The 23,583-nt window shown below is 39.8% G+C and overlaps 1 protein-coding gene and 1 long non-coding RNA gene across 3 annotated transcripts in view; one reads left to right on the forward strand and one right to left on the reverse strand.

The window, feature by feature from the left end:
• NBAS (NBAS subunit of NRZ tethering complex) overlaps nt 1-23,583 on the forward strand; it is a 345,856-nt gene that overhangs the window by 197,023 nt on the left and 125,250 nt on the right. For both annotated transcript variants that reach the window (XM_082357496.1, XM_082357497.1), the window contains 3 exons: nt 8,536-8,703; nt 11,655-11,768; nt 12,106-12,229. In XM_082357496.1, the coding sequence (XP_082213622.1) occupies nt 8,536-8,703; nt 11,655-11,768; nt 12,106-12,229 (406 nt within the window). The remainder of the gene's footprint in view (nt 1-8,535; nt 8,704-11,654; nt 11,769-12,105; nt 12,230-23,583) is intronic.
• Nucleotides 9,279-11,646, reverse strand: LOC309612178. The gene is made up of 2 exons (XR_014235032.1): nt 9,427-11,646; nt 9,279-9,356 (listed from the first exon to the last, which is right to left on the reverse strand). It is a non-coding gene; the product is annotated as an uncharacterized lncRNA (long non-coding RNA).

The raw sequence follows: 23,583 nt of genomic DNA on the forward strand, positions 1-23,583 counted from the left end.
ATGTATAGTGGGCTATGACTCCCAAAGATGAGAACATCTAAACTGTAGCCTGGCCTGTTAATTAGCAGATGAACTGAAGCAGAGTCAGACTTTAGAGTGATATACAACACGGGGTATTTTTCTACTGCTTCTTCTCATAAATAGTTCCAGAAGTAGTATCACCAGTAATAAGGGTTGCGTTCTTAATATTTCGAATTCTGGATGAAATTTGCTATAAGTAAGTGTTAGGTGCAGGGAAGTACTTTGGATTATTTACAGATACGTTGGAGGAGAGAGGGTAGTGGCTGGGCTCAGTTTGAGCTCTGTTTGTGATCCTTACCTAGGTTATGGGTACCACCAGCTCAGTTCTCAGTTGGCAAACAGGTTTCTCAGAAATTAGCCCTCAAATTACCAGATACCAGGGAGAGCAGCTCCTAAATAGATTACTATAGTAATTGATCAACAAGAATTGTTTCTGTAAGCCACGCTTGATGTATGGAACTGTCCTTGTTCTTGTGAACCTGTTTGGTTATGTTGTCTATTGTAGGACTTGGAAAATATTATTAGTGCTTAGGAAGTTAACCTTTGAGCTGTGTAACACTTGACATTAATGAGATTTCATGTTAAATTTTATGCTGGGAGTTGTTGACTTGGTTTGGGGGATTAATCTATTTCTGCTGTTATACACTCTAAATTAATTAGCAGTGTGCAACCATGAATATAAAAATTGCCAGTAGTAATCATTTCAGGAGTAAATTTTGCCTAACCTCTTTTTGCTTTCCCTGTTACATGGAGTTGAAAGAAAACTGTTTTCCTCATTAATGCCTCTGGTTACACTATAATCTTGGTAGACTGCCCCCAAATTAAATGCTTCTTCTGCAGTCTAAATGAGCCTTTTATTTTACTTTCTCTTTTGTAATTCTTATAAGGGAGGAATCTCTCACAGAAAATCCTTTTATCATGTACATTTCTGTGCATTGGAATTTCATTTATCTTCTGAAACAAACTTTTCAGTTTCCATGTTTAAAACTTTCTATCTTGAGTTAGCCAATCCATATGAACAGAGTAAAGTTGAGGTTTATTTTATGAAATGGAATAATTGTTTTATAGCCTGTAGTTTTTGATATTTTTCAGTTGATTTGATTTTCCTCTGAACGAAGTTGTATCCTGCTTAAGTGCCCTATTTCTTACCATGTTTATATTTTTAGTTCTATACTTGGATTAGTTGATAACATTCAAATCATTCAGTATGCCCTCTCAATTAAGAAGATTCTAAAGATGGACCAGAATTGAAAATGTGACATGAAATCTTATTTGAATAACATTTAGCTACTGTAGGCATAACATATTAGGGTTTAGAAAATGTTTCTTCAAACATTTAAATAGTACAGTAAAATCAGACTTCTTATTCATATCTAGAGATACAAACAATAGATTAGGAATTTTCACATACCCTGAGCATTTAGTAATGAATAAACATGGTCTCTGCCCTTGAAAAACTACTGTCTAGGTGAGAAGACAGAAAGATCATAATGTCAGTATATTATGATATGTGCATTAAAAGTATGCATATAATGCTATGAGTGCAAAGTACACTGTCTTAACAGGATTTTACTGACAGCAAAAATGCCACATTTCAAGGAAAATATAGAGGAACTTCTTTGCAGCCTTGGAGTAGGAAAAGACTTCTTGCAAAAAATACTAATCATAAAGTTAAAAAACTGATAAATTGGACTAATTTAGAAGTTTAAAAACTTCTTTTAATCAAGACACTGTTAAGGCAATGAAAAAATAATCTGCAGAATAATAGAAGATATTCATAATTCATATATCTAATAAGGGCTATGTATCCAGAATATATAAAAAAACTCCTGCAAATGCATAAGAAAGACAGACAACCAACAGAAAAATGGGCAGAAGACTTGAACAGGCACTTCACAAAGGAGGACATTCAAATGACCGATAAATACAGGAAAAAGTATCCAACTTCATTAGTCATGGAGAGATGCAAATTAAAACCATAAAGAAGTCCCGTCATATACTCACGAGAACTGCTAAAATGAAAAAGACAAGAGATACCATGTGTTGGATATGGTGCAACCAGAACTCTTATAATTGCTGGTTAGAGTATGAATTGGTATAATCATTTTAGAAAGTGTTTGGCACTATTTACTAAGTTTGGGCATTTGCACACTCTATAGCAGTTCCACTACTAGGTATATACCCAGAAATGCAAATGTTCACCAAAAGATAATTACTAGCATGTTCAGGGCAGCACTATTGCTGTTAGGTCCAAATTAGAGAGTACCCAACTGCTCATCAATAGAAGGAAGGATAAATAAGTTCTGATTTATTCACACAAAGCAGTAGTATTACATTAGCAATGTAATAGTGTTACACTAACAATGAGTTGGACAATCTTCAACTACTCACAAGAGTATGAATGTATTTATGTTGCATGAAAGAAATCAGACACAAAGAGTACATGATTCCATTCATATAAAGTATAAAAATAGGCAGATTTAATTTATGCTGCTGGAAGTCAGGAAAGTGTTTATCTTGGCAGTGATGGTGGCTGGAGGAGAGCACAGGAGGGGGTGTATCTGGGTAACTGCTGGTGTGCTGTTTCTCGGCCTCGGTGCTGGTTACATGGGTAACTGCTGGTGTGCTGTTTCTCAGCCTCGGTGCTGGTTACATGGGTAACTGCTGGTGTGCTGTTTCTCAGCCTCGGTGCTGGTTACATGGGTGTGTTAAAACTTATCAAGCTGTACTCTTAAATGTATGCATTTTAAAATATATCTTATACTTCAGTGAAAAGATTTTTAAAGAAAGATCCCTATGCCTGGATTAAGGACAGGAAGGGAGAAGACATGCTGGCAGTATTGTCTGTGCATCATGGGATTGTGAATAAATATTATGTCTTTTTTCCCTATTCTTTTAAATTTTTCAAACCACCTTTATCAGATTGTGGTAGTTTTATAATGCAGAAGAATAAATTAACTTAAATAAATACGCTTGCTTGTGTGTAACATATTGCCAGTGGGTGAAACCCCTGCAGAGAGCAAGTGGACCGCATGTCTGGAGAGCCAGACCTGGTTGAGAAGAGAGGAGACACCGCCGGCCAGTTGTCTATGGGCGGCATATTCAACTTGATTCGTCTGCAGTTTACTTTCGTCTCAAATGGTATTCCAGTACCCACTCAGCAGTGCTATTGTAAGTTTAGGAATGACCATTGAAGCACCTTGCTCAGTACCTGGCACATAGTTAGCATTTGATAAACGGTAGCCATTATGATTCTTATATATTATAAACAAGAGTCTTAGACGGTACTCTCGGTAAATAATGTGTCTAGATCTCCCTTATTACTTTTTGTGAACCTGGTCCTATGTTCCTCGACAACTTGCATTGCTCATTTTTACCTTTATTGCATCTAACCCTGTTTAACAGATCGTTTTTTTCCCCATGTTTTTTTTTTTTTTTTTCTCCCAGCCTTTCACTAAGACCCAGCTTGATGACCATCTACTTTCTTTTTCAGATGTTTGGATTCAGAATCCTTGAATTTCTCTGCTTATCTGACTTACCTCAGGCTCTTTTCACCTTTAGAAGAAATAGAAATAAAAACATTTAAACTTAATATATGCATTCAGATGCAAATATACCTTATGGAAACTTCATCTATTCCCAGCATCACTGCCTTAATTCTTGGACTAACGCATCAGTGTCCTAAGTGGATTCCTGTTCCTGGAATAATATTTCTAAAACACAAATCTAATTACGTTATTCCCTTTGTTTAAAGCCTTTCAGTGGTGTCCCATCTGTCCAGGTGATGATGGAGGTACTTCAGTGTGGTCAGTAGGTCTCTTGCTGGTCTTGCCTCCGCCTGCCTTTCATCCTCATATGCCCTGCCCTTCGTCTTTGTGTGCCCTTTTCTACACCTTCATTGAATCAACTTAAATTTCCTTCAGTTTGCCCTGCTGTTTCATGCCTTTTATTTACATAAGTCTACCTGAAATCATCACCATTTCTTCTTTGGAAGCCTTAAGTTCTTTCCTGCTGAAATATTGCTTTCTGTGTGAAGCTCTCTATGCTTGTGCCTCTAGGCAGAGGACGTGTGACCTCTCTTTATGCTCTCATAGTACTTTATGTGTACCTCTGTTACAGAAGCTGATATTATTCTGCAGTGGTTTGTCTATGTCTCTGCCTCTCTTTCTAGTTTCTGAGCTCCTTGAGGGCGGAGACTCTGCCTTCCTTGTTTTTGTCACCTTATTGCCTAGTATAATATAGTATAACATCAAATAGGAGTCACTCGGTGAGTATTTGCCGAGCAGGTGAATGAATTCTGATTAGTTTCTGTTTTTTTCCCAGGTGTAGCTTTCTAAGTAATTAAAAAATATAACATAAATTGAGATGCTTACTATATTTTACATATATTAACATATATACACACATATTTATATTTGTATCTCTCTGTGTATATATATGCATGTATAGAGAGGGAAGGGGAGAAAGAGAATGTCTAGTTACTGCAGATTCCTTCCGAGACTTATTTCTGGCAAAGAACTATTTTTGGCAGTGTTATTCAGAGAGGGACATGTATATACAGTACTAGTTCTCCTCAGTGCAGAGTTTTACTGGGGGCAGAAGCTTAGAAGCAGAACGTACAGGAATGCACAGCTTTCAGTAGCCCAGATGAGCCTGCAGGGTGACGTGTGCACTGAGGAGCTGCCCAGCGGGAAGAGGCCCTGCCGCCACGACGCGGGACGGGAGTTGGAGGCACCACCTACACCGCCGCGTAACAGTGGAAGCTCCTTGGCTGGGGCTGTGACCGTGTTAGAAAAGAGGGGCCTCCGGAGTGCAGGAGCTGGAATCAGCTTGCTTTTCTTCTAAGTCAGACGTGATGAGCCAAGCTGTGTGTGCTACTAAAGTGGAGAAGAAATGAGCCTCTTGCCATCTTCTCAAATAGTGAAGAAGTTAAGGAAAGACTTATAGTGATGCTACCATTAAAACAACTATTTTTGGTTTTCGAGTTCCCGTGCAGTTTTTATGCCCAGCATACACATAAGGCACTTCGTAAAGCCCTGGCACATAGCAAGCTTTCAAGACGTGGCAGCTACCGTTAAGATGGCTCTTGTAGGGAGAATTGTGTTTTTTCCTATGTCGGTCTTTCTACCCTGTCTTTTCAGTAGTGTTGATAATGAGCTTCAGTCTTTCATTCGGTCTCCCTAAGCCCATCCCCCAACCCACCACGCATGCAGAGGAGAGGGTCCTTAACCTTCCCGATTGCTGAAATTGAGAGAAAGAACTGAGACTCTAAGGCGCAGCCTCCCTGGGTTCCCTCCTGGCTTTGCCTGTCAATAGGAGGGTGCCTTCTGCTCTAGTTTTTGTGCCTTGAAGTTAAACACATGTGGGCTGTTTTATTTACTTGTTTACTTAGGCACTGAGTCTTTACAGTCCGGTGTGTTGTACATGAGCAGCACGTCTCAGTTTGGAGTAGCTGCATTTCCGGTGTGCAGTGGCCCTGTGTAGCTGCCAGCTGCTGGGTTGGACAGCACAGGTTCAGGGCAGTTCTGGAAGTTTGTTTGGCCCAGTGTTCTACTGCTGGGCTGCTATGATTACTTTCCTTAGATATGTCTTCTCTGTAGACTCAACTCCTCCTTGGAAAAGTTACTCCAAGATGTAGACTCGCAGAAAGATTTGAACCTCGTTACAACTGGAGGTTTAAGCCATATTCTCCACTCCAGAATAAAGGGGATGCTGCTGATCTTTCTGATTCCTGCCTGTATTTTTTTATTTGTTTTAATTAATCATGATTCAGTTGTAGGTAACAGAAAACAGAAAACATTCTAGCTGTTATAAACAGAAGAGGACTTTTTTTTTTTTAATGAGAGTTGGAGTCTTACAAAATCTTTCAAAGGACCGGAGGAGCAGGCTTTGGTGTGTTTTTAAGAGTAACTACTGGAAAAATATTGAGGCGCTTGCCTGCTACAGGAGCCAATGTCTGCCATAAAAAGTTGGGAAATCAGAAAGCCACTCCTTATCAGCTGGCTCCAGTGCTACACTGACTCTACCAAGATGCCAGCCAGCAAAATGGTAGTCCTTACTGTCCTTTATTGCCGTGAAACTAGGGTCTGGGCAGTGCTGGTACTTCTATAGCCACTACTGCAAAAAAGCAACTAGGACGACCAGAAAAGAAAAAAAAAAAAAAAGAAGAAGAAAAGTTAGGTATACTGCTTGCCAGTAGAAAAGCACAGTAATAACGAAAGTATGGTCTCTACTGTAGTTTCACCTCGCAAATTTTATGCCGTGGGTGCACCTGTTTGAGGAAAACTAGGTCATGTGTGGTGTCATAAGGAGCCGTAAGGAGTCTGGGAAACGTAGTCTTCAGCTTTTCAGCTTCTAGCAACACAGTCTGTAAGGCGTCCGGAACAGAGTCGGGTGAAACAAGCTTCAGTATCTGCCACGAAATCTGAATTCCAGGAGAAGTGCTGTTTTTTATTTGCAGGTGAACTCCAAACAGTTATTTTTAGCATGGTTGCCCTTATATACAATCAATTTAACATGATTTTTTCTTTTTTAACATATCATCCTTTTTTCTGTGTTGTTTTCATTGTTAAATTATAATTTATAATGCATTGAGTTGATGGTTTATACCTTTCCCAAAGTCCAGAAAGCCCATAGGAAACAGAGGTTTAAAAAAATTTTTTTAATTGAGATACACTCGACATACATTATTGTGTAAGTTTAAGGTGTGTAATATATTGATTTGGTATATTAATATTGCAGTATAGTTGCCATTGTAGCATTAGCTGACACCTCTGTTGCATCACATAATTATCACTTCTTCTAGTGCTGGGACACAATTTTTTTTCATGTTTAAAAATTAGAAAATCTTTTGAGAAAACCAACAGCAAAGTAGGTAAATTTTAAGTATCGGTTAATACAGCTTAAATACATTTCCCTTTAGCAGTAAGAATAAAATTCAAATGCTTTTCTAGAAATTATTAAGTATCCTAACATGATGTAGTCATTTTCTTTTACTGCTATGTTACTATAATTTAGCAGCTTTAAAACAATGCAAATTGATTTCTTATAATTCCCACAGGACAGAAACCTGGCAGGCTTGGGTGGATTTCTGCTTAGAGTCTCAGCCAAAATCAAGGTGCTGGCAGGGCTGTGTTGTTTTCTGGAGGCTCTAGAGGAGAATTTGTTTCCATGCTCATTCATGTTGTTGACAGAATTTAATTCCTTGTGTTTGTAAGACTGAGGTCCTCATTGCCTTGCTGGCTGTCACCTGAAGTTTCTTCTCAGCTTCTAGATGCTTCTCGCATTCTTTAGCTTATGGCCCCCTCGCTCCATCTTTGAAGCCAGCAATGATGGGTTGAATCCCCTCATGCTTCACATCTCTCCTGCCTCTTCCCCCGTGGCATCTCTGTGACCCTAGCTGGGAAAGGTTCTCTGCTTGAAAGGCTCACATGATTAGGTTAGTTCCACTCAGATAATTCAAGATTATCTCTTCACCTCAAGGTCTGTGTCTTTAATCATATCTGCAAAGGCCCTTTGCCATGTAATGTAATATACTTGCAGGTTCCAGGGATTAGGATATAGACATTTTTTGGGGGGGGCCATAATTCTACCAACCAGATATGGCAACTGTCAGGTTGGTCTAAAATGGTGAATTTGTCCTAAGTGTTTGTTGTGTGATGATGTCTTGGTAATTATTGAGTGATTATATGATTTATCATTTTTTATTACTTAAATAACATATTAATGAATGATGTGATACAGACCTAAATAGCCAAATTAAACTATTCTTCTATTATTAACAAGAAAGCTATTTAAATTGCAAGACTAGACCTTAATTTTTCTTTCCTTTAACTGGGATACGACAGAAAAAATAAGTAAAAGTAGACAGATGCTAAACCAAAAACTTGGCTTTTGTTGAACAAATTTATCTTTCTTTGATCAAAAGCAGATGTAGTTGCTGTCATTTCTGTTTAAACAAATGTTAATGTATTGGCATTTTCCTCCACATGGAATCTCTTGGGTTAGTAAATGGAGAGTTTGAATTTTAGCTGATTGCTTCAAGATTGGCAGGAGGTTCCACATTATAAACCTTTTAAATACTAATAATCATCCACTTGTTTACATGAAAAACAAAATGCCTTTCAACATTTAAAGATGGATCATCTGAATCTTCTGTATTTGTCTGGGTCACAGTAGCACTGTTCAAATGAATATTTCTTAATTAATCTAAATAATAAATACTTTAAAATGTCTTCTCAAAGAAACAAACATGAGTATCTCATTGGAGGATATTATATTGGTAAAAAAATGATGAACCCATTATTTGCCTTATAAATATTTCTTTGACTAATGCAATAAGATGTATTTTCCTTTACCGAATTTTCTTTTGTAAATGATTCGAGGAGGTACAATATGCTAATAGTGCTTTGTTTCACATTTTTTTGTTACTGGCAAAGGTGGATTTTTAGATCTATTTGTCTCCTTGTGACTTCCCACGTTTTTGGTCTTGCCATTTTCTTTTTTTTAACATAGGATGAAGTAAGTGTCCCAGGCAGCAACTCAGCTGACCTGTTCCACTGGACCACTGCTACCACCATGAAAGTCCTTTCCAACACCACGACCACCACCAGGGCTGTGCTGCAGGCCGTCAGCGATGGGCAGTGGTGGAAGAAGTCATTGACTTACCTTCGACCCCTTCAAGTAAGCAATGCATCTTGCTTTTTTAATTCAGTTGGTGTGGTTTATATCAGTTCATTAGCATGCTCTTCAGTTGGTTTCACTGTCGTTACAGCTTTATCTTCTTTGGATTATTAAAATAATCTCTTAAGAAATCTAGGCCTCGCATCAGATAGGGAATGAGTAATTGATTTTATGGAATGTAATATACTACCATACAATACTTGCAAAAGACACCGATACGGATTTAAGTACGGTTTGGTTTATATGTCAGAATTGAAGTTTACTGGGATGAAAAGGAAAATGATATTTATCAAGGCTCTCTCTCTTTTGCTGTGTTTCTATAGGCCAGTAGTGGAAGAGAAGTGCTAGCAGCCAGCCTGGGGGCTGTCTTAGTTCTCTCGTGCTGCTGTAACAAAAATATCGTAGACTGGGTGGTTTAAGCCGCAGACAGTTATTTCTCACAGTTCTGGAAACCGGGGAGTCCAAGATCCAGGCGCTGGCAGATTTAGTAATTGATGCAGGCCTGCTTCCTGGTTCATAGACCACCATCTATTTGCTGTGTCCTCACATGGGAAAAGGGGTGAGGGACGTCTCTGGAGTCTCTTTTATAAGGGCACTAATCTTATTCCTGAGGGTTCTGCCCTCATGAACGAATCACCTACCAAAGGCCCCACCTCTTTTTTTTTTTTTTTCTTTAAATTTTAATCACTCAGAGGCGGTTTTATTCTCCAAAAAAGGCCCCACCTCTTAATACTATTACACTGGGGTTAGGATTTCAACATATGAATTTGGGGCAGGGGGCACAAACATTCAGTCTTTAGTAGGGCCTTTAGGTAAAGAGAATGGTTTAATCCATTCTTTCACGTATTCTGCAAGTAGAGGTCAAGACAAGCAGTAGAACAACTGAGTTTGCTTTCTGTGACATCTTAACCCACTGTGTCCCTGCTGTCTTCTCTGCATTCTCACACTGCCATCCATCCTTTAATCTCACACTGGAAAACTAAGAGGAAAAAGAAACATGTGCCTTTTTATAAATGCACCCTGAACATTTGAGTATCTTATGTATTAATTCATTCTGCAAATACTTACAGGCATTTTCCATGTGTCAGATAATGTGCTCATCCCTGGGAAAGGAGTGGGGAAATTCTTCAGTCTAATTCCCTTCCCTTGTGTAACCTGTATCCCAGTGGAGGAGACAAAGAAACCAACAGATACAATATTTGTATAATAATGAAATGGCGGGTGGTAATGAGTACTATGAAGGTAACTACGTACTATGAAGATAAGCAAGGTCAGGGAATAGTGAGTGATACCCGGGGGAGTGAAGTTCTGATTAGGGAAGTTAGTTTCTCAGAAGAGGAATCACTCTGAGCAGAAAGCTGATTGAGCCGAGTAGGGCAAGTACATTCTGAAGGAATGTGCGTGACGTCTTTGCAGGACAGAAAGGAGGCCAAAGTAAGTGGGAGCAGAGCGATGAGTGGGAAGAATGGTAGGAGATGAGATCAGAGACGTGGTGAAGAGGCCCACCACATAAAGCCTTCCGTAGACTGTGGTAAGGACTACACGTTTTGTTCTCAGCCACACGGAGAGCTGTTGGAAAATTCAGACAATGCAGTTGTGTGATCCAGCTTTACTTTTCATAAGTTTATTTAACTTCTGTGTAGAGAGCCGTCAGTAGTGAGTCAGGAGTGAAGCAAAAAGACGGATCTCTCTTCCAGGACTCCAGGTGAGAGATGTTGGTGGTTTGGGTTAGGGTAGCCATGAAGGAAGTGGGAAGTGTTTGGTTTGGGGATGTATTTTGTGGACCTGATGATGGTCTGAATGTGGGATATGCAGGAAAGAGAACTAAGGATGATCGCCCAGAAGAAACCACTTACTGACCTGCAATGGGCTTGACTTTGGGTTAAGTCTGTGCAGCTCTCATCATTTCATGTGTCACACTGGGTTATGATTAGGGTTACTTTTCTCTCTCACCTGTTGGGGTGTTTTGAGGGTTTATGTCTTAGATAAAATGTTTAATACTGTGCCTAATATATAGTTTCTATTAAGTGTCAGTTGTAACTTTTAACATCATTTGCAGCAGGAGCTTGATTGTTTCCTGAGGCTATGCTTGGCCTAAAGTAAGTGCTCAATAAACTTTGGAGGAATGGGTGAATATCTTCTACTTGCCTTTTCCAGTAAGGGGCTCTTTACAACCTATTTGAGGAGAGCAAAACATAAAGACAGTTAACCGTGGTAGGGATACTATAATACTGCTAATGAGGAATACTGGTGACCAGTCTTATGAAGGCATCTGTGTGGGTTGTAGTTGTGGAGGAGGTGGGAGTGGTGAAGGCAGCCCAGTTGTACCTTGTCTGCATCTGGTGCAGTTTCAGCAGGTGCGGTCTGAGGTGGGCCTGGAAGGAGAGGTGGGCAGTTAACGTGGACCGTTACCCTCATAATGGAAGAAAGGCATGGAGGCCGGTAGGATGCATAAAGTAGATGGTTTAGTTGGTGTGGAGAGTTAGTCTTTAAAGCTAATTAACATTTAATAAATTTGAATGTTATTCTATGCAGTTGAGACTGAATACTGTTGACTTCATTATTCAGAGCTACTGAAGGATTTTGGAGCAAGGGAACAGTATGTACAGAATGATGTTTTGGAAAGGTTATTCTGACTGTTGTATAGAATGCTGGCCATGTGTGTAACACCGATTGCTTCGATGTTTCTGATTCAGTGATATCAAAGTGACCAGGAAAATCGAAAGGCCCTTCAGGGTAAGGTTGAAGTGCTGCGCTTAGAATGTGGTGATTATTCTTACATCCTCCGCTGGGTATCGGTGTCACTCTGACACTCTCTCTTTGGATCACACAATGCACATTGATGAGTTTCTCCTGAAATCTATTTGTTCTGTCTTCCTTCCTTTCCTCCTCCACCTCCCCTCCCAGGTCTCTTTCTTTTTATCCAGTGTTCTTCACTTCGTTCTGTTTAGGGACAAGAATTTGGTGGTGCTTATCGAATTGGAACCAGAGCCAATGAAGGCCTAGAAAAACAAGGCTGTCATCCTTTTTACGAATCTGTCATCTCCAATCCCTTTGTTGTAGAGGTAAGGTACAGTGTGCCTAAGAACACAGATTTAACTGTCATGGTGTTGTGGGCATTTTACAGTGAACAGAACTTACAATTTTCCTGAAAATGTACTTCTTTTGCTTTGTTCTTACTCATGTTGTTCATTGGTTTTATGTGATTTGTTTCATATACATTACAACATGTTATGAGACTAAAATCAATTTATAATTTTACATAAAATAATATGCTTTAGTAAGTGAGAAGCTATAATTCAAGTTACCAGAAGATAAAATTCCTATCATGATGTTTTCTAAGAATATCTTTATAGAGAAAAAGACACCCTACCAAATGGTGTAACTGCTTCTTTTGTCTAGTCTGAAGTGACCTATGACACCTATCAGCATGTCCCGGTAGAAAGCTTTGCAGAAGTATTGCTGAGAACTGGGAAACTGGCAGAGACTAAAACTGAAGGAGAAGAAGTATTTCCAACAACAGAAGGTATGAAAGAAGGTTCTAGTTCCCCGACAGTGTGTAACTCATATTAGGAGAATAATAGATGAGACTGTATAAATGAATGAGAGTTGGGAAAAACAATAACATTTTCAGTAATTTTGAGTAGCTTAACTTGACACCATCATTTATACATTTATTTATTCATTGATTTAAATCATTTATGGAGTATCTACTCTTTTCTGGATACTTACTAATTGAGGATTTAAAAGGTAAATAAGATATAATTCCTATCTTTAGGTTGCTAATTATGTAAAGTGATTCTTATAGTGAACGATATAAAGTGCTCAATAGATATTTCCTTTTTTCCTGCTTTTATGGATTAATTAAGAACGTTTAAGTGCTTGTTTCATGAAATGTAGATGTATATTTCATCTTAAGAATTTTCTGCATGGTGACGTATCTTTCCATGTGAAATTTTTTGAAAAGAATGAAATGTATGCAAGTTTACCAAAGACAACTTGCCATTTGTACTTTTTTCCTCTTTAGCCTCCTTCTTTTCAAGGTTCCAGGGTAATTGCCTTGACTTTTTTTGTTTTTTTTCAATTTTCCCTCTCTCTCTGCTCTACCATCCTTAGTGGATACCTCAGGATTTAAAGGCTACTGGGGCTCCATCTATCTTGTCTATATTCCAGGCATCAGTAAGGAGGAAAGCGGGGGGTAGGAAAACAGTTTTCTTGGCAGTCCTGTCCAGGACTTCCGCTTACCTATTACTGGCTACATCTAACTGCCAGTGAGCCTGGACGATGCTGTCTCTTAATGGAGCACATTGCTGTGTGGAATAAAACTTGGGGAAATGTGTGTGGGGAATAGAACTGCCATGTTCCCAGAAACCTGATGCTATAACTTATTTTTAGATCATTCTTTTTTTTTTTTTTTAATTTATTTTTATATTTTTTTATTTTTTTGGTTGTGTTGGGTCTTCGTTTCTGTGCGAGGGCTTTCTCTAGTTGCGGTGAGCGGGGCCACTCTTCATCGCGGTGCGCGGGCCTCTCACTATCGCGGCCTCTCTCGTTGCGGAGCACAGGCTCCAGACGCGCAGGCTCAGTAGTTGTGGCTCACGGGCCTAGTTGCTCCGCGGCATGTGGGATCTTCCCAGACCAGGGCTCGAACCCGTGTCCCCTGCATTGGCAGGCAGATTCTCAACCACTGCGCCACCAGGGAAGCCCTAGATCATTCTTTCAATCAATATTTACATGCAGTTGGGAAGAGAGGAAGCAAATACCATTTCCCTGTCCACTGTGCAGAGCCCTTGGATACTGGAGGTTTTTCCAAAGCATACCATTTTTCTTCAGTTCTGAGATGCATGTGATCATCTGTAGTTTTTCTATCTCTTATCATTTCTGAAATCAGGGTAAAGTCACAGCTGATGAGTACGTTTATGTTTCTTTTTTTTCTCCAAAAAGCTATTATTAAATTCATGACATCTTACAAATGACATTGAACATATATGAAGAGTATAGTTGCATTGCTGTTTCCCCTTTTAATTATCACTTATTACTTCTTTTCTTTAAAAAAAAATTGTCTCTAGTTATTCATGGGTTAAATTATGATTGATTATTGGGATAGCTTATGCAGATAAAATCTAAGAGCCTAAGAAATTACTGGGTTAGACATAGAAGTATCATCTGTTAATTGGCATAATAAAGGACTGAAATAATAACCGGAATTTGGAAACACTGACTCATGTAATATCTTAATTTAGAATTTAGCTTATGACATATACATGTGAATTTGCATACCTCTCATACAGAAGGTATGCCTTACGAAAAGACAAAAGAATGGAATCACATGCTAAGGGTCTGAAAGATGGCTGCATCCTTAAGTAGGCCCCTTCACACTGGTTTCTCAGTTTACTAAGGCTTCTGCTATTTTCCCGACCTGTTTTTGGAGAGGGGTGGAGAGTAGTTGAGCATAAGGCCCTGGTGGGGCACAGATTTCTGGGTTAGCCTGTCCCCTCTTTTCATAGCGTTCTTACAGTACTTGATCATCTTTGCTGTAGTTGGTAACTGAATGATGAGGTGTCAAAACGACCTCGAAGCATGAAGCAGATAGAGGTGTTCTGGAGGAGCTGTGTGGATCGGGGTGACACACTGAATGATGAACCGGGGGGTCCCCTCCGGTTCCCTTTCTCACCATGTGTACGTTACTCATTGAAGCCGTGGTCCTTGAGCCACCTGTGCGCCAGTTGCTGTCCTTGTACTTGGAATACAGAGTCAAAGAAGACACTCTTTTCATCTTCAGTGGGCTTGCAGTCGAGTGAGGAGACAAATTTATGTGTAAGCGCTAAGACAGGCAAACGCAAGAGGCATTGGGATGACAGGCGTATGACGGCTAAGAGGGCGTGTGAGAGGCTTCCTGGAGCCGGTGGTATTTGACCTGAGTTTTGAAGGATGAATAAGAGTATAGTAGATGAAAAAGGGGGGAATTTGAGAGGGAGATGTGTTGGAAGAGGGAGAAGGGGGATATTTTAGATAGAGGGAAGAAGACGCACAGAAGTGAAGAAGATAGACATCATGATCTTTCAGGGATTTGTGTGTTACTCTAATACCCGGAGAGGAGAGGCAGTGTGGGCAACCAGTGAAGAAATGAGGCAGCAGTTGGCTGGAAGGAACGCGGGTACTGAGTTAAACATTTTAAATGAACCTGCTGCTGAATGCTGTGGGGGTTTCAAGCAGAAGAATATTGTTCAGTTTCCTTATCTGTACAATGGGCATAACGGCCTATATGTTCCACCCCTGGATTGTTGCTCTGTAGTGATGACGATGGGGCCCCGTCTGTGCACCTTTTCCTGAAGGCTAGTCCTGCCCTGCACTGACTTCCTTGCCATTGATCATCTCGTACTTTAGTCCATCCAATTATGATTTCACCTTGTTTTCAAGGCCTGCTGCCATAGCTCTCCATCCTGGTTGCACATTCGAATCACTTAGGGTATTTTTAAGAAATACTGAAGCCTGGGATCCAATGTAGACCATTTATTTCAGAATCCCTGAAGTGGGGTCCAAACACATCAGATATCTTTTACAGTTCCTCAGGCAATTCAGTTGTGAAACCATGGTTAAGACCCTTTGGATGTTTCACGTAAGATAATAGATTCTCTCCAACCGTCATATGTCTGTTCTTCAAACTCTGACACACTTGCTTCCTGGCAGCCTGGAGAAAGCCACCTGTATCTTTTATGTCTGTGTCTGGTCTTTTCAGCTTAAGGGTCATATCCTGAGTGCTGTATCTATTTCTAACACTTTTACCAGGGTTTTCTATATGATAGGTGCAAAATCAGTGTCTCTTCACAATGATGAGGGTAGGTACAATACATGCATGACAGTTATTGGGACAGGAATTGAGACTATGCTTTTGGTGAATCTGAATCCAAGTTCCCAGAGACATGTGTTCTATTCTTAGTACTGTAGTGTCTGTGAGATTTTAGTGAGATTTTAGGTATTTTCTTTCTGCCCCAGTGTTTCTTCAAATTGTCCTTTTTGACAGATTTTAATATTCCATCATGGGAAAGAACCCAAGTCCATTAAAATATTAAAAAAAAATTTTTTTCTAATATTGTTGAATTGAATGGGAAAAACATTTCAGAGTACCTACTGTGTGTATTAAGAATGGTACTTTTTAAATATAGAGGTGATTTTAATATAAATCATCCCTTTAATTTACATTTGGGTTTATGAATTTATGAAGAATTTTCATGAACTATCACATTTGATATCTCTTTTTTTTTTGCAGATAAACAGGTGACTTTATTATAAAGTAGGTACAAATAAAATGTGATCTTATAGGTCTGATACATTAGAATACTAGACGTTTCATGTTTTTGAAAAGTACATTTAGATATTTATTCCTAACCCTTGAAATTTGTAAGAAGTCAGTCAACAGACTATGGCCATACCCTTCCCTGAATGCCTTTTGTTGCATCTGTTAAATGGTGTTCTGAGTTGAATGAACCTTACATGTATGGTGTATCTCTTTTTTTCCCCTTCCAATTGTATTGAGATATAATTGGCATATAGCATTGTATGAGTTTAAGGTGTCCAGCATAATGATCTGACTTACATACGTCACGAAATGATTATCACAATAAGTTTAGTGAGCACTCATTATCTCATATAGATAGGAAGTAAAGGAAAAATTAAAAAAATATTTTTCCTTGTGATGAGAACTCTTAGGATTTACCCTCTTAATAACTTTCCTATGTAATATACAGCAGTGTTGATATATCAATCATGTTGTACATTGCATTCCTAGTACTTATTTATAAGTGGAAGTTTGTACTGCTTTTTAACTAGTTTCATCTAATTCTCCATCCCTCTACCCCCTGCCTCTGGTAACCACAAATCTGATCTCTTTTTCAATGAGTTTGCTTGTTTTTGAAGTATAATTGACCTACAACACTGTCAGTTCCTGGTATACAGCATAGTGATTTGATACTTCTGTATATTACAAAATGATCACCATGTTTGATTTCTCTTGATAATGCTAATATATTTGAGACAGGTATCTTTGGCTATTTTATAGTACCAAATATTTGTCAGAAAGTCAGCAGATTTGATGAATGATATAGGTTAAATGACCCAAATTAAAAATTGTAAAAATGTGACTCCTGACTTTGGTTCAGAAGTAGGTCATGGTACAAATTAAACTTCCCAACATGAGCTGACTTTTCAGAATTTTTTAATAAAGTTGATGAAAAGGTTTTTATGGAGACTAGCTGAAGAAAACTGATCATTATTTATTTAGCTAAATGAATGATTTAATGGCTAATGATTTCCAAATCAATAATATGGGCAGCCTTCCTCTGTGAATTTAGTTCTGGAATTAAATTTATCATAGAGTGCTTTCCAGAGGCACTTCCTTTGCAGAGAATTAGTGCTTGGAGGCTTAGACGTAGATTTCATCTGATTTTGGCTGTATAACTTGTTTAGAAAATGCATTGTATTCAAGGTTAGAGAATAAGCACTGCAAATTAAATTCATACACACTGCTAAATGTAGGGCAGGCCTTTTTTGGGGGGGGGGAAACTTAAATGGTAATGTAAAATCACTGTGACCCAGTCTGTGGCCAGCCTGACATCTGGTGGATCCCAGTGAAACCCCATGGGATCTGGTCTACTTCAGATCCTCATTGATAATTTTGTCCTGCGTCGCATCAGATGGCTGACAGATTCAAACTCTGAGAAGCTTCCCGTATGTGGGGGCTTGATTTCCACTTTGCAAGAATAATTGAGCCTCAGTGAGGGCTGCTGGGAAAGTTTGGGTGGTGTGAAGTGCGGGCAGCTATCGTGTCTCTCCCCACTCCCCTCCCCACTGGTCCCTCCACCATCAGTTTCCTTCAACAATTCAGTTATTAGTCAGGAGGGGTTCTGGGTTGTAGGGACTGATGAGCTGTGATCTGGCTATGGAGGAAAAAGATGTCACAAGATGACTTCAACAGTTGTGTTAAGGATTAGGGAAGAGATATGATCCCTTCCCTTTCAACCTGGGGACGTAGGGGACTGTGGTATACCCGATGCCAGTGATTGTGGTCTTTCTAGTCTTGGAGCAGCGGGGACATCATGGGCTTTGTGTGGCCGGAAACTCAGCTGCCTTAGTGCTGGAGACGAGGCATGTGTATACTTGTCTACAAGGATCTTTCAGGAAACCCCATTTGGGAAAAAAAATAACTGCGGGGGAGCTTGAGCATTTGGCACTGTTTCCAGAGAGGAATTTTTTCTCTTTTCTTCCCCAGATATTTAATTAAGAAAATTTTCAAATGCACAGAAAGGTTGAGAAAATTCTACAGTGAACTCCCGTATACTTCTCCACCTAGATTCTACAGCGAACACTTTACTATACTTGCTCTGGTCCATCCACCAAATCCAGCTTCTTTGCTGACACGTTTCAAAGTTGTTGGCATGATTACACTTCACCCCTTGACACTGCACTGTGCATATCTTTAACTAGAGTCAGTATTTCTTACTTTTTTGTGAGATAGCATCTACAAACAATGAAATACAAAAATCTTAAGTGTAGACGTAAGGTTGGTGAGTTTTGACAAGTGCAGCACCTGTGTAACCCTGACTCCTCTCAAGATACGGAACATTTCTATCACCCCAGAAAGTTGGTGCCTCTTTCCTGAAAACACCCACCCCACACTCCCAGTCAGGTGACTAATGTTTGGATTTTCCCCTGCTGTAGATTAGTTTTGACTGTTCTAGAATTCATTCAGTGGAATCATACAGGATGTATTCTTTTGTGTAGAACTTGAGATTTATCTGCATCTATCAGTAGGTTTTTTTTTTTCTTTCTTCTCTCTTTTTTTTTTTTAACAAAGTTTTTTTTTTTTAATTTATTTATTTTATTTATTTATTTTTGGCTGTGTTGGGTCTTCATTGCTGTGCGGGGGCTTTCTCTAGTTGTAGCGAGCGGGGGCTACTCTTCATTGTGGTGCGCAGGCTTCTCATTGAGGTGGCTTCTCTTGTTGTGGAGCATGGGCTCTAGGTGCGTGGGCTTCAGTAGTTGTGGCACATGGGCTCAGTAGTTGTGGCTCGTGGGCTCTAGAGCACAGGCTCAGTAGTTGTGGCGCATGGGCTTAGTTGCTCCACGGCATGTGGGATCTTCCCAGACCAGGGCTCGAACCCATGTCCGCTTCATTGGCAGGCAGATTCTTAACCACTGCGCCACCAAGGAAGCCCTCATTTTTTGTTTTTTAATGGCTGAGAAGTATTCCATTGTATGAATATACCACAGTTTACCCATTCTTCTGTTAAGGGACATGAAGGCTTTTTCCAGTTGATGGTTATTATGAAAAAGCTGCTGTGAACTCTTGTACAGTGTTTTTGTGGGCCTGTGTTTTTACTTCTCTGGGATAACTATCTAAGGGTAGAATTGCTGGGCCAAAGATTATGGATTTGTTTAGTTTTATAAGAAACTATCAGACCTCTCTTACTTGTCAGCTGTTGTGGTTTTTCTGGGCTCTGGTTCTTTAAGACTTCAGGTTCTCTATCTGAATTTTACCTGCCTGGCAAGGAACAGACAGGAGCTTGCCCTCAGGATAGAAGCTGTAAAAATGGGAAATCACCAGTGCCATTTCATTTTTCCAAATGGCATCTACCCTCCAGTTTCTGTCTGCTTTCAGTGCCTCTCCAGTGCCTTCCGATACTTGCCTTTTGTGCTTTATCCAGAGTTTATAGTTTTCATCTGCACAAGGACTGTACCAGTAACAGAACCCAGTCACAGAAGAATTTAAATAGAATTTATTATTCTGGATTTCGCTGGAGTTCATCCTATGGCAGTGGGGCAAAAGTCTGAGTCATAGTTCCCCAGAGAGGGGAAATAGCCCAGGTGCCTTTCTCTTAGGATTAATCCTGAGGAGTCAATTAATATGAGTGAAGGCTTACCCTGTGGAGTGGATTTTGGACTTACCCCAACCTTAAGGGATCTTCATCTTGTGTAGTTGAAATAGATGTCAAGAAGCCTCTTGAGAAATGGACCAAATGGACATTCGCGTGGGTGAGTTGTGCCAGCTAAATAGCAGTCCTGGTCGAGTTGCTGCAATGAGGACTTGGCTTAGATTGAGAATTTGAAAAACACGTGGCAATTCGGCAACAGCTATGAAAATTATGGCTGCGGGTATTGTTTAACCTAATAATTCTGCTTCTAGGAATTTATCCTATGAATTCACACACATGAGAAATATGGCATATGTTCATTGCTCGCAATAGCATAATACTGCCGACAGCCTGATACATATTGACAAGAAGAGATATCTTATTTTGTATCTCTTGTTTCCTGTCTGTATTAGTCAGCTTGGGCTGCCATAACAAAATACCATAGACCAAGTGGCTTAAACAACAGAAATTTAGTCTCACGGTTTGGAGACTGGAAATAAGGGTGCCAGCATTTTGGGTTTCTGGTAGTGATCCCTTCCTGGCTAGCACATGGCTGTCTTCTCACTGTGTCCTTACATCAGGACAGGGCGGGGGGAGGGAGGGAGGGGGGAGAAAGAGTAGAGTGTTTACAAGTAAACTCTGATGTCTCCTCTTATAAGGGCACTAACCCCATCATGAGGATCCCACTCCTCATGACCTCATCTAACCCTAATTACTACCCAAAGGCCCCATCTCCAAATACCCTCACGTTGAAGGCTGGGGCTTCAACATATAAATTTGGGGGAATCACAAACATTTGGTTCATAACACTGTCTTTACAGATTAACTGCCTTTCTGAGTTTAGGTGATTTACATAGCTTTCCAAGCCTATGTAAAAACAAGTTAATACTGTATTCTTTGCAGAGTTTTTTGTGGCACTTAGAGCGAATTTATACAAAGCATCTATCTCATATCTGGCTCATCAAAGCAGATTTTTTTTTAAAATAGGTATTTTCATTTTACGATAATAATAACTATTATTATTGTTATATAGAGGAATGGCATGAGCACTTTCTTTATAGAGAGTTTGCATTATAGGTCATTTGAATGTCAGATTAATTTGGCTGGGGGATAGGGTAGAGATAATATTAGTTAAAACCATAAGTTACAGCTGGCCCATATTTATGAAGGCCTTGAGGGCTAAATAAGAAATCTAGCTTTCCTTCTTTAGGGAATGGGAAACCATTGAAGGTAGGATTGTGTGTGTGTGCGTGTATGTGTTTTCAGCTGGAGAGAGACATGATTACACAGTACTTAATGAACTTTACTATAAAATTAGTATGAAACTACTATTTTAAGGATGGATTGGAAGGAGAAAGACTGAAGGCATCAGGTAGAGTTGGGGGGTTGTTGAAAGAGTCCAGGTTTTGAACACTGACAAGCTAAACTAGAGTTTGTGGCAGTGAAAATAGAAAGTATGTGTGAAAGAGTTCTTTAGAAATAATTCAACAGGATTTGATGACTGCCTGAATGTTGGGAGCGGAGAGGAGAGTAAAGTCCAAGATGACTCTGGGGTTTTATGTTTGTCTCACTGGGAGAATAGTGTACTATTTTTAGAAATATGAAAGATACTGGGTACAGAACGATTAACTGGAAAACCTTGTGCAGTAAGTCAGTGGTGGGTCTTAGCTTTGATCCCGTAACTTTCTGGTTCTGAAGATGGTTCCCCTCCTGCTGTATCATTCTGCCTGATTTTGTAGGCCAGGGATTCATTGTACATTTATAGATGTTTTAGTTGTTGTTCTGAAATGTACCCAGAGTCTGGTTTTATTCAGGTGTGGGCAGACACCCAGACATGAAAATGATTGCCATGAAGGAAGAAGTTTATACTCACCAATCCCTAGAAAGAGAAGACACAGCAAGCCACTTGGGCCACATGGGGAGGCACTCAGGTCACCTGGAGGCAGAAGGCATGAGGCCAGAGTATGGGTTTTCGTGGGAAGGAACAGGAGAGGTGTGGTAGGCACGCTTGAGCAAGCTTACGATGGAGAGGTTGAATAACCTGGTGGACTCTGGGCTATGGGATGGTCTCTGGCTGACCGGCGCCTGGCCCTGAGGTGATCAGGGCGAGGTAATATTGCTTCTGTAGTGTAAAAGCCAGAGAGAGAGGGGGTGGTTCAGAGAAGTGGCTCTGAACTGGTTGGTTTGTAGATCAAAGGCGTGCTCACCGGGGAGCCGTCTGCTCTACCTGCCAAGTGACTAGCCCTGGGAGGGCAGTCTCACCAGGATCGTCAAGACCCCCCCAGTGTCAAAGCATTAGAAAATGCAGAAAAGTTTGAAATGGTGGACACGTTTGTATATGTGAAATAAAACCTATGTGGATATTATTCACTTGGAGCAAATATTTGTATTTTAAAGTGATTATTTTCACTGCTTGGTGAAAGTAACAGTGATGATTCTTTGGACTCCTCTGAGGGTGATTTTTGTCATTACTTTTAGCTCATGAAAATTAACTATTTCTTTTCTCTTTTGCCTGCTGAAAGCTTTGTATTCAGTGATATATGTTCAAGAAATGCTAGTGACCATCTTGTGAATTGTATCTGTGAAATAATATAATTATTTAAAAAATAAACCTACTGGAACTTGCGTATCCAGATGGAGATTCTGTCTCTCAAAGGTATCTTCTGGGAACTATGCGTTTGTTCCAACCATGCTGTCATGGCTCTTTTTTGTTGTTTTTGTTTTTTGTTGGGTTGTTTTCCTTTTGCAATTTCCTTCAGGGTCTGTAGCATATGCTTAGGAAAATCTTCAGTGGTAGCATATTTTTTCATCCCTTGAGGGTGCTTTGGTTTTTGGAAATAGCCAAATGCACATTAAATGGAGTGAAAGATTGGGTTGATGACAGGATTTAAAAAAAAAAAAGTCTGACTGGAAGATAGTCAGTCTTGGGACTGGTTTTCCCAGGCAGGCCTCAGACCGGCCCTAACCACAACTCTGAGAGGGAGAGGGGTGGTCCTCTGCTAGCTGGAGCCTGAGCCACTCACTTGAAATAAGGGCTCCTGAGCCCTGAGGAGACAGGGCTGTTTTTTGATGAGCGGGTTTAGATATACTTGTTCGAAAATTGGCCTCTTGTGTGCATAAGGAAGGGAAGTATCTGAAGAAAATAAGAACGGGGGTGGAAAAAAACTAAATAAGGTTGCAGTTGTAGGTCATCTCATAAAAAAAGCAAAAAAGAAAGACAATTAATAGGGAAGAATTATTAGTAGGTGAAATTACTGGATTTTGTTTTTTCTCCAAATGAAAGGTCCCGCGGACAGCAGGGCAGGTATTAAATGGTAAAGTACATAAGGCAGACATAAGCCAAAATGGCAGCCCTGGGATTGTGTGTGTGTTTCTATGTGTGTTTGTATGGTGTGCAAGTTCTAGACTCTAAGTAAATCTTTCTCAGAAGTACAGGATTTTCAGCAGACTAAGCTTACATGCTTTTTCTTCCTTCATCTTCTGTTGTCCAAAATGTATAATTTAACTCCTTCATCCTTCAGTTTTGATAGTGTTCTAGAATACATTCGGCGATTTTATAACTCTTCTTTGCTCTCATACTTGTTTGTATAAAATTTGATTTGGGCCCTTTGCATTGTATTTTTAAATTATTTGTTTGAAGACTTTTTCTGGTCTTAGTGTGTTTGCTCTGAAAGGGCAGGAACTCTGATTCTTATTTTAGAGCAATATCGGGTTCAGAGAAAGTTCTCATTGATACTGAGTGAAGGGCTGAATTTGGAAACGGGCCTTGAAATGAGCAGCTTTTGATCAGAAAACATCTCTAAAACAGTACAGTGCCTTGGGAGGCCTGAAGCTGACTGGTGGTCCAACTTGGTTTATGAGATTTGGAGAACACAGAGGAAATGAGTATCTAGAGAACTCTTTGCAGAGGCACAGTGGAGAAAGCTCAGTTTCTTCCCCCATAAATCATGTGCAGGATGTGCTGAGTTTT

This window comes from Balaenoptera borealis (genome assembly GCF_965194805.1).
Source record: "Balaenoptera borealis genome assembly, chromosome: 15".
Taxonomy (NCBI): domain Eukaryota; kingdom Metazoa; phylum Chordata; class Mammalia; order Artiodactyla; family Balaenopteridae; genus Balaenoptera; species Balaenoptera borealis.